Raw genomic sequence first — 15790 nt, forward strand, 5'->3', positions numbered from 1 at the left:
GTCCAATACAGTCCCAACAGTGAAGCATGGTGGTGGCAGCATCATGCTGTGGGGGTGTTTTTCAGCTACAGGGTCAGGACGAATGATTGCAATGGAGGGAAAGATGAATGCGGCCAAGTACAGTGAAATCCTGGACGAAAACCTTCTCCAGAGTGCTCAAGACCTCAGACTGATCAACTTAAGTCTGATTTTAGCGAATGGCTGCAATATAACAAAGAGTGAAAAATTTAAGGGGGTTTGAATACTTCCCAATCCGTACCCACTGTATTTTGTTGACTTGTGTACTTGCATATCTCAAATGTTTCTAAGAATGTTTAAATCCAGAGAAATAAGCCATTATTAAGCCAGGACATAGACCGTGTGTCGCCTATCAATGACATCATACACTGTAAAAGCCAATAGTTGTTCTTACTTAGACTTTTTAATTTACTTTACTTAATGTCCAATAATTTGTTGAACTTACTTAAAAAAAATGTAATCTGAACTATTTGCATGCTAATGCATTTGTTACTCAGAAAGCCTAAGTAAACATTACTTGAATGTTTTGAGTAACATTTTGCCAAAGCAAAAAAAAAAAAAAAAAAAAAAAAAAAACAGGTGGGCGGGCATTATTTACATTTACATTTAATCATTTAGCAGACGCTTTTATCCAAAGCAACTTACAAAAAAGGGAGAGCAATAGAAGCAACGAAACAAACAAGGCCAACAACCTGTAAGAGCTGTAAGAAGTCTCAATTAATTAGCACAGTACACATTATTGGGGTTATACTGACAAAAGACAGCAAATAAAATGGTCAATATGATGCTGTGGAAACATTTGCTGCTTCAGTAAATACACACTCGCAACTGTCAAGTAATGTGGCTGTCAAATATTTTTAGACAAACGTATCTGCTTGCTGCTCAGTCTACATGGAAGTACACAAATAAAAAACCAAAAATAAAGCATCTCTCCATAAACTCATTTGAAAAGGAACTAAAAACCAAAACATTTTCTCCTTAAGCTGGCCAGTAGAACATTTATCATCATGTCATCAATTAAAAACACCCTAAAGATTTAAAACCGTTAAAAATAAAGGTGTTAAGTCTTTAATGCAGTGTTGAACTGAAGGTGCTGCTGCAGAAATGCTAATATCTTATTCCATGCGTCCTCTTGTGCGTGTGCGTGTGATTGGGTTTGTCCACCCCATAGCATGACAACTGCAGCAACAACACCACAATACATTCAGATGTAAAACACACACACTTGCTTATCACGAATAAAATATAGAATTGGCATTAAGCCAATAAAAAAAAAAAATTGTAAAAAAAAAATGAGACAATTGGTTATGCATGCATACCTTTTTGTTTTGTCGTCTCTAGGTAGAATTTAGTTGCACGAAAGTGAGGTGTGCACGGCGGTTCAATTAAATGACCAGCTCTGGGATAATGCAGGACTTCCAACAAGTGCCGATTTCCTGCTTTCTCCATCATCATCCCCATCTGGGTTTAAAAGGTAAATATCAGGGATCCAAATCATGTCAGACAATTTGAATCAAAGCTTATTAATAGTAAGTAAATGTTTAATAAATAGTACAAAGAGGGTTTGAAATGTCTTCTTTTTAACTCTTTCCCTGACAGCATTTTTTTTTTAGTTGAAAGTTAGCGCAACAGGCAATATATCAAAAGAAAGAACAGAGCCTCTGCTTTTAAAGGTAAAAAATAAAAATAAACATTTTATTCTAGATTCTTGCTTTTTTTTAATCAACATTTGAAAGTGTGTGAGCAAGCAACAAAATCTAAGAAAATCATGTTTTTGTCAAAGACTACGCCTGGATCACATCCATCAATGGGGCAAAGCTTGTACAGTCCTATACCCCTTCCTGGGTCGACATTTCATTTGGAAATGTTAAGCTATTTTAATTTATATGCTGTTTAATGTTTGATGATCGCATTATTTTACATGTCCCAATGCTTCAATGGTGGGGAAAGAGTTAACAAAAGATGTTTAACCTTCAAAAAAATTTTTCCTGCACTTGAAGATGTTTGTGCTTTTTGCATGTTATCCAAATTTAGGCCATTTGTATACAGTTTCAAAAAGTTACTACAGTTAACTACAGTTTCAGTTATTATCTTAACTGCAGACAATATAATAATGTAACTCACATCTTCAGCAGATTCAACAGCAGGAAAAGCCTGATCATCACCAGAGGCCACCAAAAGAAGTGGACACTTTATTTTTCCAGCCTGCGTGCATTGAAAAAAAAAAAAAAAAAAAAAAAAAACAGACAATTAACATTACAATAAAATAAAATAAAAATTAAACAGGTGGGTAAAGGCTTCACTGGTTAAATGCCTCCTTTGATTTTATTTTCCTCTTAACCACTAGATGATACAAAAACCTACCTCAGGACTTTCCAAAACATCCACTTATCAATATGCACATTTGTCTGATATTTGACACTATTTCAAGCAGTAAAGTTGATTCTGCGCTCATTTGGTCTAATATTTTATGTTTTATATAGATATTTTATACAAAATGTTGTAGATTTAAGTAGCAAATAAGAATCGCTAAAATTATTGAATATATTTTGAAAAGGTCTTGATTATGTTTGTCCGTTTTGTAATTAAAGCTACAGTTTTTCAATAACAGAAGAATATGTAAAAGTATGGTATTTGAAGTTAAAGGCAGTCCTTCCGTTGGGGCAAAAGGCATTATATTTAACATGATAAACAGCCGGCTGACTTTTCATTTGTTGACATGACATGGTTAGATTCAGTTGGTATTAAGAAATAATGACTATATTCATAATGATACCATAAGATTTAAAAAATGTGATATTATATAGGCTAATACAATATAATTTATTGTTACTACTATAAATCTATATTCAACTATTATGGGATCTCCTTCAGTACTTTCAGAAGCTTCACTTTTAAAAATTATTTTGCTTCTATATTTTTCAGATATATTTCTATATAAACATATGAAGAGTTCAAATGCAAAAGCCTCTAAAAGCCAATGTGGTCAACAATTAGATAATGATACTGAGTGAATGCACTCCGCATATAGTATATATTCATAAAATACTTTCACGTCAAACCCACTAAATCCCAGCCTCATCCCATTATACCAGTATTTATATAGATAGAAGCCTGACAAAATGCTTATTTCAAAGAAAAACATCAGACGGATTTAAAGGCTTTTGCATCTGAAAAGTCTTCATATTTTAATGACAAAAAAAGTATTATTATATTAATCAAAATAAACTGAAAATAGTAAAAACTTTGCTAAAGTGATTGTTTTGAAAAAGTATTAACTTAAGTATTTGTATCAATACTGTGTGGATGTGTGGGGTAAAATGCCATTCATTTTTAAATCAAATAAACCACTTTTATGTTTTATTTTCTCACAAAATCTGTTTCTCAATAAATGTTCAATACAAACATATGTATTTTTCTTTATATCATACATTAGGAGTATCAACATACCATATCTACCATATTATTCTACCATATCAACATACTCACATCTATTTTGGCTGGCGAGTCTGGGCGAGTCATTAAGAAAACATCTCTGTAGATTACTTGGTTTTCCTCATTCACACGTAGTCCATCGACATTCCTGGAATAAATTTGTTTAGTGGTTCTCATTAGTAATATATTTAAATTGAACAGATTTACTCTATATTACTGAGCAAATACTACAATTATTTCTGATCACATTTTTTTATACTGTGGCCCCATAATCTGGACACTTTAATCAAACTTAAATTGACATAAAGACAAATCGGCATTTATTTTACAGAAAAGGTGTTTTACAATTATTATTATTTTTATAATAAACATTTATAATAAACATATCATCAAAACCCAAGACGCAAACCCAAGACTTTGCAGTGGACACATGATGCTAATACAGCCTTTCAAACATTCAAGATCCGGTTCACTTCAGCTCCCATCCCTCATCATCCAGACCTAGACGAAAATTTCATTGTGGAAGTAGATGCTTCTGACAATTGTTGTCATACTCACAAAGAGTTGCCTTCTATTCTCTCAAGAAATGTTCACTGCCGAACTGAACTACCAAGTCTACTAACTACCAAGAGATGAGGTACATTATCCATTAAATCTGCATAAGAACAATGTAGACTTGTTAGAAGGGGCCAAACATCCATTATTCACTGCTATATATATATATATATATATATATATATATATATATATATATATATATATATATATATATATATATTAGCGGCCGGGACTCGATTAAAAAAAATAATCTAATTAATTAGAGGCTTTGTAATTAATTTAACGAAATTAATCGCATTGTAATTGCATATAAATATTTGACCTGAGAACAATGAGAAGTAATTTTTCACATGTATTTTTAGTATACCATTGAATAAGGACTGAATACATAAGCTTAATCAACAAAATATTGTTTATTTATTTTAGTCCAGCAGACCAGTGCAATGTGCCATTAAGTGTAGCAAAAGCATAACTTATTTGTGATATTTGAGGCTCGATGTGCTGCGGTGATACTCAAATTCCTTGTTGTATAGCTTGCACACAACCATGCTCTTGTCGATGCTTCCATCCTTTCGTTTTTTAAAGCAAAATTTCCCATCCACGGGGCCAATCAAAGCGGTCTCATCAGCTTCTTCATTCATGTTCACCATGGTTTGTTGTTGTCTTGACTCGTCAGCGCTAGTTGGTGTTCCAGTATAATCGGTCCGTCAAAACTCATTCATTGAAAAACGTTCCGCGGTGCAAAAAATAAGTGTGGTTAAAGGGGGGGTGAAACACTCAGTTTCAGTCAATCTCATGTCAATCTTGAGTACCTATAGAGTAGTATTGCATCCTTCCTATCTCCGAAAAGTCTTTAGTTTTATTATATTTATAAAAGAAATATACCGAGCTGTACCGAGTCTTTCCGGAAAAAAACGAGCGCCTGGAGGCTTATCGAGTGGGCGGAGCTAAAGAATGTGGAGAGCGCAAAGCGGTGACGTCCTCAAGCGTGGAGAAACTCATGGCTATCGAGCTCAGCTAATAGATATATGATCCAGAATCATTCAGAGGCTGAAATAAATTGAACAGGAGAAACAGCAACAACAGGACGTCCGTCTCTGTGGTATGTACTGTATTTAGTGGCCTGTCGACATTTGTGCGTCTTTACTCACAGTTTATGAGGACATGATTCGGTTTAGGGACTATTGTATGCGACTAAACCTTAGCAGTAGCAAGCAAAACAGACTAGTGTAATGTTATACATAGAACAACAATAGAGTCTGTTAGCGCATTTGAATGACGAAGCATGCGATTGTGTCATTTACTGATGTTTACTCACGTGACGATAGCCGACAGCATAGACATTTGAAGCAGTTTTACTCACCGGCTGCTTCCAAAGCAGGACTGAACCTTTATCGCTGGGACCGCTCCGTGAAAAAAAACACTTCTTTGGTATGATTTGGTAAAGTCCTGACAGCAGTGAACGGTGGAGATCCACTTTTGAGATGTGACTGAAGCGATGTTGTGAAGCTTCCCGTCATATCTGCGTTCAAATCGTTTCAAATGCAGCGCTGCCTTCCCGGAATGCTGTGCTGAAGCGTTGAAGTCGCTTGATGTCACCCATAGGAATAAAGTGGAGCGCGGCGCCTGGATCGACTGGATCTGCACCTGAGAGAGTGTTTATGGGCGTGCATGTCCTCTCTCGCTCTAGTCACGCGCGCGCGCGCACCCTACCGGGAGAAGAGCCCGTACGGCCCATACAAGGACCTTCCGTCTCCCCCCCCCCTTTAAAATCATAGATATCCATAATAAAGGCTGGATGTCTCATGCGCACTGTTGACCAATGGAGATCTCCGTCCGCAACTGGCGGCCATCTTGTCACAGGCAGCTCGCTCACTCGTAACAGTGTGTTTTAATGGTGCAAGTTTTAAATAACCATAACTTGCTAAAATTTCAACCGATTTTCAAACTGTTTCGATTGTTATAAACGTCAGAGATGTAGTTATTAAATTACTACATTGCACTGTGCCTACTTCAGAGATCACTTTTCCCACCTAATTTTCCCTACCATCAAATGCCTTATCTCTTTAGAAAGCTGAGACCCTATAGTTTTTTAGGAAACGAGCAGAATAATTATGTGAAGTAAATGGTAAATGGACTGCATTTATATAGCGCTTTTAACAGACCCTATGGCCATCCAAAGCGCTTTACATTTTTGCCTCACATTCACCCATTCATACACTGACGGCAATGTCAGCCATGTAAGGCGCCATCCAGTTCGTCAGGAGCAGCTTGGGTTAGGTGTCTTGCTCAAGGACACTTCGACATTTGGTCAGGTGGAACTGGGGATCGAACCACCAACCTTTCGGTTTGTAGACAATCTACATGAACCACTGAGCAGTGTACTGGCACTGGCACAGTACTGACGAAGTACTGGCACAGTGTTACAGCAGCTAGATTATGTTTTTTTTTTTTACACAAGCTGCACGATTAAGTCGTTTATTGAAACGAAAAGCTGCAAATTCAAAGTGTTAAAGCATCCAGATTTGTAGCCATGTTAATAACGTTTGTAAGAAACCAAACCATTTGTAAATCCGTCAAGATTTCAGCAAGACAAAAGTATTTATATTCATACAGATGAATCACCTTACATCAGGTTCCACAGAGCCTGACAGAAAGCTTGCCTGTGACAAGATGGCCGCCGGTGATGACGATGGTGACTCCCCCGTAAGACATCTAGCCTTTATTATGGATATTTATGGTTAAAATTATGTTATTTATTTTTTGCGTAATTAATCTTAATTAACGCGTTAAAGTCCCATAATTAATTAAACCTTAATTAACTCGTTAAAGTCCCGGCCCTATATATATTATATGTATTGTGGCAAACCGATGGTGGAGAAAGGCACCAATGAACAAAGACGAAGGTCTAAACTAGGAAAAGTATTCAACTGTGAGTACTTTCACCTGTTTACACTCCAAGCATTGTATCACTCACAGCTGTAGCCAGTAATGACCCAATGGAGGTCAGTATAAATCTGGGAACTTTGCTTCACTAAAGGATAAATGGTCCTGGGTGAAGACTACCCCAGGACAGGGCACATGAGCCAAAGGAGGCCTAGAGTGGCCTAGTGTTCAAGCAGACGAGGAGAACACGGATACCCCAGACCGGGAAGAACCTAGGTTCCAGTTTAGATTCCTTTTTGCAGTCATCAGTTCTTGGTTAAATAACATTTTATGTTAATCCGGCCTCTGCCTCTCTTGTGGTTGTGTTTTGTGGCAGCTTAAACCTCTCCTTGCACTGGGGTTGTCAATATATATATATATATATATATATATATATATATATATATATATATATAAAATTTAAATCAAGAAATAATTATTGACCATACCAAAAATTTGAAAAGGGAAGTTTTGAGTGAGGAAAAGAAGTTCAATTCTGGCTTTACTGGCAGAGGGATACAGTGAGAGTCGCGTTGCTTCCAGCCTACTGCGGTTCATAAGAACAAGGTCAAGCAGCAGACATTGGAGACAACAAAGCTACAGACCGGCAGAGGGTGAAAATGACTCTCCACTGACCGGAAAGACCGCACTCCCCACAATTGTCTTTGAGTGCTGACGTATGTCCGAGTAAGACCAGTCATTTCGCCCAATTTGCTGTCATCACCCGAGTGTAGAGCCAGAAGATGCGAATGAGAACTCCAGCGCAGTGAAAGAAGATCTGTCTCTGTGCACTCATCCAAGAGCGTGCAGTCTCACAGCACGCAAATATTGAGTTATCTTTCAAGTATTGCGCTTGAACGGACAAACTCACACAAGTACTCTTGATAAGTATCCAAGCAGACATAGGGCCCTATCTTGCACCCAGCGCAATTGACTTTCTACACAGACGCATTTGTCATTCCTATTTTGCAAACAATCCCTGGTGCTATTTTGCTGTTCGAATAAACAATTGCGCCACTGACCAGAAAAAACCTATTCTAAAGTCAGTGGCGCGTTGCGCATTGTTCATTATGCTATTTTAAGGGCACATGCTTGACCATAATGTATAGCGTGCACAACGCGCATACACTTTGCTCATGTAATCTACACAGATGCAACAGTTATTTTTGCAAATCGTGAATTGTTACACTAAAAAAATATTGTGGCAAGGGGGGCGTGGTTCAGCGAGGTCTGCAGCGGGAGAGAGAGCCGCGGGACGAGCGGTAAGTGAGTGGGTTGGACGCAGATTAATAACACCTGTCTCTTGTTCCAGTAATGAGCGCGGAGAGGGTATAAAACATCGATGGAACCGGAGACCAGGGAGAGAGAGAGATTGGACGGTTGATGCCAAACCCCCACAGAGACTGAGTAACCGGAAGCCGGAAGTGCCGACCCGGAAGTGATCGTGTGTTTATGTGAATCCACACCGCAGTGTGTGTTGTTGAGTTTTTGAGTTAAAATAAAAGAAGCATCAACCGTCCAGCCCACCCCCGTGTCCTCTTCCTTCCTCATACTATCGAACTTTGTTACAAATATTAACACATGAGATGACGGAAATCATTGTGGTGTGCCACGAAGATGTGAAAAAATAGGCATAAATCTAGCTTACAAATTATTCAGGCTAATTGTAGTAATAAGGATCAGACCTGTTTGCCCAATAGTGGCAAGACATATATGTATATAAGGACATGTCCGTCAAGAACCAGGAAAAAAAAAATCGACTGAAAAACTGAAAAAAATGTTTAACCGACGCTATTTTGGGTGGGTTTCTCCTATTCCCATACAACACAATTTCTCTGTCTTTCACTGCTCTTACAAGAATATCAGTCTCCTCGGCTGTGAACCGCTCCTGGCGTGCGCCTGGTAAATACGCCATAATAATAGCGATCCATAATGGAACTTGCACACCTGCTTTTAAAGGGAATGTTGGATGACACTCTGATTGGTTTATTCACGTTGCGCCCAAACCACACCTATGAATAATGAAGCTACTTCAGACCAACCCATTTTAGATTTGCGCCAGGCGCAAGAGCCATTTATCCTGCAGGAAAAATAGCAACAGCGAGAGACCCAAGAGACCAAGACCCGTCCACAAAGTTACTTGCGCTTCGCGCTTTACACTTGCGTTTCAGAACGTTAAAATAGGCCCATAGTCTGTATATGTCTTAAGTGAACTGTATACAGTCGAGAAAGACGACGCATATCCCTACATTAGCTCTTAAAGGGGCAGTAGCCTTTACTGCTGTCTGTTTAATGTCAAACAAAAGATATGGACATCACTCACTGCTCTTGATTGAATAACTTGTGTAAATTTAATAGGGATTAATCTTTAATTTAAACAGTGCAATATCCATTTTATTTTACATTTGATTACATAATTACTTTGATTATTCAATTTCTCTACCTAAAAACTAATGTTTGACCTACCTGAAAAACCTTAAAAGCATTGTTTATTTTATTAGTATCTTTGCTCAATAGTATTTATTTGTGCTGCTGCTTGTATTTAAATTATTTGTTCTTATTTTCTTTATTTTGATTTGACAGTAGTTCTTTTTTCCCTGAACATAGTAAATACAAAACCGTACTGAAACCGTGAACCTAAAACCGTGATACGAACCGAACCGTGAGCAATCTGTACCGTTACACCTCTAACGTAACGCATGTGAGAGGGTAGCACACATGTTCTGAAAGCCTTCGGCAGAATTCAGATGAGCCATTTTAATCTAGATTTAAAAAATAAATCTATGCCCACCTCTAATTTTCACAGACAGGCTCTCACGTCACAGATTCACAGCGCACGCTCACACCTGAGTATTAATCACCCACACCTGCAGTCAATCACCACTACAATCACAAGAAGCACAAAAGACACACACGCACCCAGTCACTGTCCGGTCTACTTTGTGAAAGGTACTAACCTCTTCTGCTTACCCTAAGGACTCCCTTGATGATACTTGCCTGTCTCCAACATCTACTCCCAAGTCTTCAGCGATCTCCTGTGTCCAGCGTGTGTGTGTCCCGTGTTCTCCAGCATCCCTCTCCAGTACCCTCTCCAGTGATCTCCACGTGCACCCTGCAAATCCAAGTCAAGACTTATCACCAGTTCATCCGCATTCCCTCAAGCTCTTAGAACACTGGTTGCTCAATAAACCTGATTAACACACCATCTTGTCTTCGTAGACTCTGTACCTTAACAGAAGACTGGACAACAACCGCGAGCACCAGTATGAGCCACCCGGATCCATTCCAAGAACTGGTGGATGCAGTTCGCCGGGAGCTATCCTCCGCTCCACCATCACATGCCCCGGCAATCACTTCCGCATCCACCAGCACATCTTCTAGAATCCGTCAGCCCTCCAGAACCAGTATCTGAACCAATGCAACTAGAAAATACCCGTTTGACCCCAGCGGAACGGCAGAGACGGCTAGGGCAAGGATTATGTTTGTATTGCAGATCTCCTGATCACCGCCAAATGTCCATCTAGTCCTCTTCGTCCTTTGGTGAATGTGATCTATCCATCTAACTACAAGAGTCAACCGCTAACCACCGTTGTTAAACTCATTACTGGCGATGTCTCCTTGCCAGTCTCTGCCCTCTTCAACTCCGGTTCCACTGGGAACTTCATCTCAGGCGCCCTCTGCCGTCAGCTCAAGCTCAAGACTCATACTCCGTCCATCTACCAAGTTGAATCCATAACGGGAAGACCATTGAGCCAGAAGCAGGTTCGCTCCATTGCCGGTCCCGTTCAACTTCAAGTCGGCATCTTACATGTTGAATAAATCCACTTACTGGTTCTGGAGAAATCCACTGCTGACGTGATTCTAGGGTGCCCATGGCTGGAGCAGCATAACCCCATCATCTCTTGGAAGGCCGGTGAGATCCTAAAGTGGGGAGCGATAGCTGTTTCACCCGCTGCTTCTCTGCTCTTCCCGTCCCGTCTATGTCTCGTTCCAGAAACATTCCAGTGTGTGCTACGTCTATTAGAGGCTTCCGGCTTGTCATTTAGGCTTCCTTGATAGGAAGATGGCCGCGCCGGGTGTGGCAGGGATAGCTGCAGCATTTTTTGCTTATGCGCTGCTTACAAACACCTTTTTTTACACAGAAACCAGTCAACTTCTGAATGACTCTTATTCTAACAGCACAACTAAACCTTTATCAGTGGACTTTGTGATAATCAAAGTCACCAAACATCTTGGACTTGGAAAACATGTCCTGGCCTCTACTTTCATTCATTCACATTTGTATGGAGAAACTAGAAAGCACTACAAATCGGCACTCAAGCCGCAACAGAGCCTCGCACTAGTAATCACCATCTGCCTTTTGCTGTCCGGGGACATCCACCAATGCCCCGGTCCGACAAATGGTTCAATATCAGATAGTCACCATATCATCACATCCAACTATTGCAGGAGTATCCCAAGCAACTTACAGGGATCGGTGTTTGGAATGGATGTGGTCACTGGTTGGGCGGATCCGTCGGGGATTGGCGGCGGCGGGTTTGCCGGCTTCGCTGCGCTGCCCCCTCTGCCGTGTGGGATGCCCCTGTCGGTTGGATGTTTGGACGAGGACTCCTTCCGGGATGGCCGGGGAGCGTCGTTTCACCGGAGTCCATCGTGCACATTGAGCTGTGCCGTGGAGGCCTCGGTGGGGTCGGCGCGAGGGAGTGTTGTCGGCAGTCCACAAGTTGATAAGGATCTTACCGGAGCGGCCGGCTGTCAGTCCCTATCTACATCGGCAAGTAAAGTTCGAGCTCCATCTTCTCTCTCCTTTGGGAACCATGTAACAGTTGATAGCGCAGAATTTGAGGAGCTAACTGCGATTAACGTCAACAATAGAAACAGGAAACTGCCAAATCCAGCGATAAGAAAACACCGGAAACTTGGGGTATTTCAGACAGTTAATAACTCCAAATTAATCTGGGACTCAAGATTAAAGCCGAAAGGCATTCTATGTGCACATTTAAATATACGAAGTATCACGTTAAAAAGTGATCAAGTCCGCCACCTACTAACTGATTCTAATATTGACTTTTTATGTCTTTCTGAGACATGGCTTAAGGACACTTCACCTTCTGCTATAATATCTATACCTGGTTATAAAATGTTTCGTAAAGATAGACAGGGTTCTAAGGGAGGAGGGGTCATGATTTATGCCAAGGACACTTTTAACTGTAATGAAATTCATGTCATAGATGAGAATGATTTAGAATTTATTGGTTTAAATGTTACTTTGTCACCGCAAATGTCTTATATTCTTATGGTTATTTATAGACCTCCCTCTTCTAATTCAGATTTTTATGAAAAGTTGGACAGTTTATTAAAACAATTTAATCCTGCAAAAGAACTTATAATGTTAGGTGACCTGAATGTTAATTGGGAAGTTAAGCAAATCAGGAAAAACTTGAAAAACGTAATGGATAAAATGGATATGACTCAGGTGATTAATGGCGCTACAAGAATTACAAACTCTACAAGCACTCAAATTGATTTAGCTTTTACAAATAGGCCAGAAAGGATCTTGAAATCATATAATATGCTTACTGGATTGTCTGATCACAATCTCATAATGGTCACCAGAAAATTAAATAAAAAGCGTTTCAAACCTTTGCCAGCCACAGAATCCTTTAGGATACCAAAGCAGGAACAACAGAACTTCATAGATTCATTTGATGCTGTAAATTGGGATGAAATACTCTCTGGCATTAACTTAGACAAGGATTGTTCTCTTTTTTCTAATAGAATACAGCAAATTGTTAACCAATTTACTCGGAAAATTAGATTACGAGCTAAACAAAATGTCCTTCCATGGTTAAATGAATCGGTTCTGAAATTGATGAAAGAACGAGATCATTCCTTGAAGCTGGCTGTAAAATCAGGATATAATAGGCATCAATTTATCTCTTTAAGAAATAGAGTGGTGAGAGAAATAAGGAAATCTAAAGCTGACTTTTTTATTAGTGCTTTGAAAAGTGCACGTGGAAATTCTAAAATAACCTGGCATTATATAAAACAACTGACTGGAGAGCCCCACAAAATTAAGACAACACAAATGCGAATTGAATTAAATGGAGACATTTTGACAGAATCAAAGGTATTAGCTGATGCTTTTAACAACTACTTTATTAAATCGGTAGCAGAAATCTCTAAGAACTTTATAATAAAACAAAAAAAAGAACAAGTAGTGTCTGCAACACAGTCTTTCTTCATAGCAAACATCACTGAGACTAAAGTCATTGATATAATTAAAAGATTAAAACCATCTAAGGCCAGAGATGTATTTGGTATGGACACAAACATGCTTAAAAATTTAGGATCGGCTTTGGCTACTCCGATTGCTTCTATTATTAATCAATCTATTTCCAGTGGTCATTTTCCAAAGGCCTGGAAATCTGCTATTGTTACGCCAGTTTTTAAGTCTGGTCTATCTACCTCAATGAATAACTATCGACCAATAAGCATTCTTCCGGCCATATCTAAAATTGCTGAAAAATGGGTGGCTGAACAGATTGTCCAGTATTTAAACAGTAGCTCCCCCTCGTTTCACGCCATGCAGTTTGGTTTTAGATCCAAACACTCCACTGAAACGGCTACGTGCCTTTTTATTGAGAAAATAAAATTTTCTCTTGATAAGGGGGGAGTAGTAGGGGTGGTATTCTTGGATCTCAAGAAAGCCTTTGACACAGTGAACCACTCAGTTCTACTAAGCAAGCTTCCACAATTTAAATTTTCTTGTGACACTGTTAGCTGGTTTGAATCCTATCTGCATGATCGTACACAATCTGTACTAATTAACAACTGCAATTCTGAGTCGCTTAGGCTAACTACCGGGGTTCCTCAGGGCTCAATATTAGGGCCCCTCTTATTTAGCCTTTATATCAATGACTTGCCTAATGTTTGCTCTGAAGTGGAATGTTTAATGTATGCGGATGACACCGTTCTATTTGTTCATGGTCGCTCTAAAGACATTGTTGCAGATAAACTTACTAAAGCAATGATTCGTGTTACATCTTGGCTGCAGGAGAACTGCCTGCAGCTAAATATTTCGAAAACTGTAGGTATGTTTATCAGTAAAACCAATAGAGCTTCATTTAATCCTGACATAATAGTTGCTGGAGAAAAATTACAAATAGTAGATCATTATAAATATCTTGGCTTAGTAATAGATTCACATCTCTCCTTTAAAGCCCATATTGAAAAATTATGTAAAATAATCAAGTTTAATCTTGCAAATTTCCGCTCAATTCGTAATGACATGTCGACCGAAGCTGCACACATTTTTTTGCATTCCATGATTTTCAGTCACCTCAACTACTGCTTTACAAGTTGGTCTCAAGCAAGTCAGAGCGCAAAAAGACCTTTGGAAATACTGTACAAACAAGCCATTAAAATCATGGACAAAAAACCAAGGCACTATCATCACTGTGCAATTTTAAAAAAACACAGCCTTTTAGATTGGAACAGTATTTATACGTTTTTAAATTCGAATCTCATTTACAAAGTGACACATGATTTGGCACCAGCTCCTCTGGCTGAGTTCATCAGCCAAAGAAACAGTTCTGAGCGCGTTACTCGAGGCTCTGCCAGAGGAGACTGTGTCGTCCCTCTGCGCAGGAGTGTTTTCAGTCGCACGGCCTGGTCAGTGAGGGGAGCTACAGAATGGAATTCTATACCTGAGGAGGTTAGACAGCTCAACACTTATAAGGCCTTTACAAAAAAATTGAAAATTTGGCTCATTAACACCTATGTCTGCCAACATTAAAAGTCGAGTCTATTGAGCTGTACTATATATTAGATACACTATAGCCATTTTTGAAAATGTGTTTTTGGTGTGTCTGATTATTGTAACAGGCACAATGTATTAAGTTATTTTTCAGTGTTATTTATATTGTAGTCAATTTGCCGTAGACTTGTAAATGTATATTTTTGTTTGTATTTAATTGCTTTTTTTACATCTTGGCCGGGGGACTACAGATGAAAAATAGCCTTTTGGCTAATTCTGGCTTTTTTAAACCATGTTTGTTCGTGTGTTTTATGAAATTGCACTGTCCCCTTTTAAATAAACCATTAAATGAAAAAAAATATTAGAGAGTCCCATTGAGCAGCGATCTGTGGAGATCCCATCCTGCTATGCCTCCTTTAGTGACGCATTCTGCCCTCACCGGGCTTCCAAGTTGCCTCCACACCGGGCATGGGACTGCGCCATTGATCTGCTTCAGGGTGAGCCAGTGCCCAAGGGGAAAAACTATCCCCTCTCCCTGCCGGAGGAGAAGGCCATGGGAGATTACATCAAGGAAGCACTCGACCAGGGTTACATCCGACTGACCACATCCCCTAATGCATCTAATTTTTTCTTTGTGGCCAAGAAGGCGGAGGCTTGCGGCCCTGCATCGACTACCGGGCATTGAATAAAATTACAGTCAAGTCCGTTATCCCCTTCCTCTTGTCCCAACAAAGCTGGAACATCTCCGTGATGCCACTGTCTTTACCAAGACCTCTGCAGCCCATATAACCTCATCCGGATACATGAGGGGGATGATTGGAAAATTGTCTTCGTGACACCCACAGGCCACTATGAATACTTGGTCATGTCCTCCGTATTCCAGGATTTCATCGATGAGGTGCTCCGGGAGTTTCTCCACAAATCTGTCCTGGTATATATCGATGACATCTTGATTTACTCCCGGAGCCTGGCCGACCATCGCCACCACGTTGCGGAGGTCCTGCAATGCCTGAGGGAGTTTCTAGCTATCCCTAAAGGCAGAGAAATGCTCCTTCCACCAGCCCTCAGTGCAGTTCCTTGGTTATCACATCGATC

General features: G+C 39.6%; 1 protein-coding gene across 1 annotated transcript in view; it reads right to left on the reverse strand.

The window, feature by feature from the left end:
* Nucleotides 1-1078: 1078 nt before the first annotated feature.
* The window catches only part of LOC137049101 (bile acid-CoA:amino acid N-acyltransferase-like), a 33125-nt gene continuing 18413 nt past the window's right edge, over nt 1079-15790 (reverse strand). The window contains exons 7-10 of the mRNA XM_067427487.1: nt 3508-3601; nt 2143-2223; nt 1338-1479; nt 1079-1197 (exon numbers count right to left, since the gene is read on the reverse strand). Of these exons, the coding sequence (XP_067283588.1) occupies nt 1079-1197; nt 1338-1479; nt 2143-2223; nt 3508-3601 (436 nt within the window). The remainder of the gene's footprint in view (nt 1198-1337; nt 1480-2142; nt 2224-3507; nt 3602-15790) is intronic.

Source organism: Pseudorasbora parva, chromosome 20, assembly GCF_024679245.1.
Source record: "Pseudorasbora parva isolate DD20220531a chromosome 20, ASM2467924v1, whole genome shotgun sequence".
Lineage (NCBI taxonomy): Eukaryota > Metazoa > Chordata > Actinopteri > Cypriniformes > Gobionidae > Pseudorasbora > Pseudorasbora parva.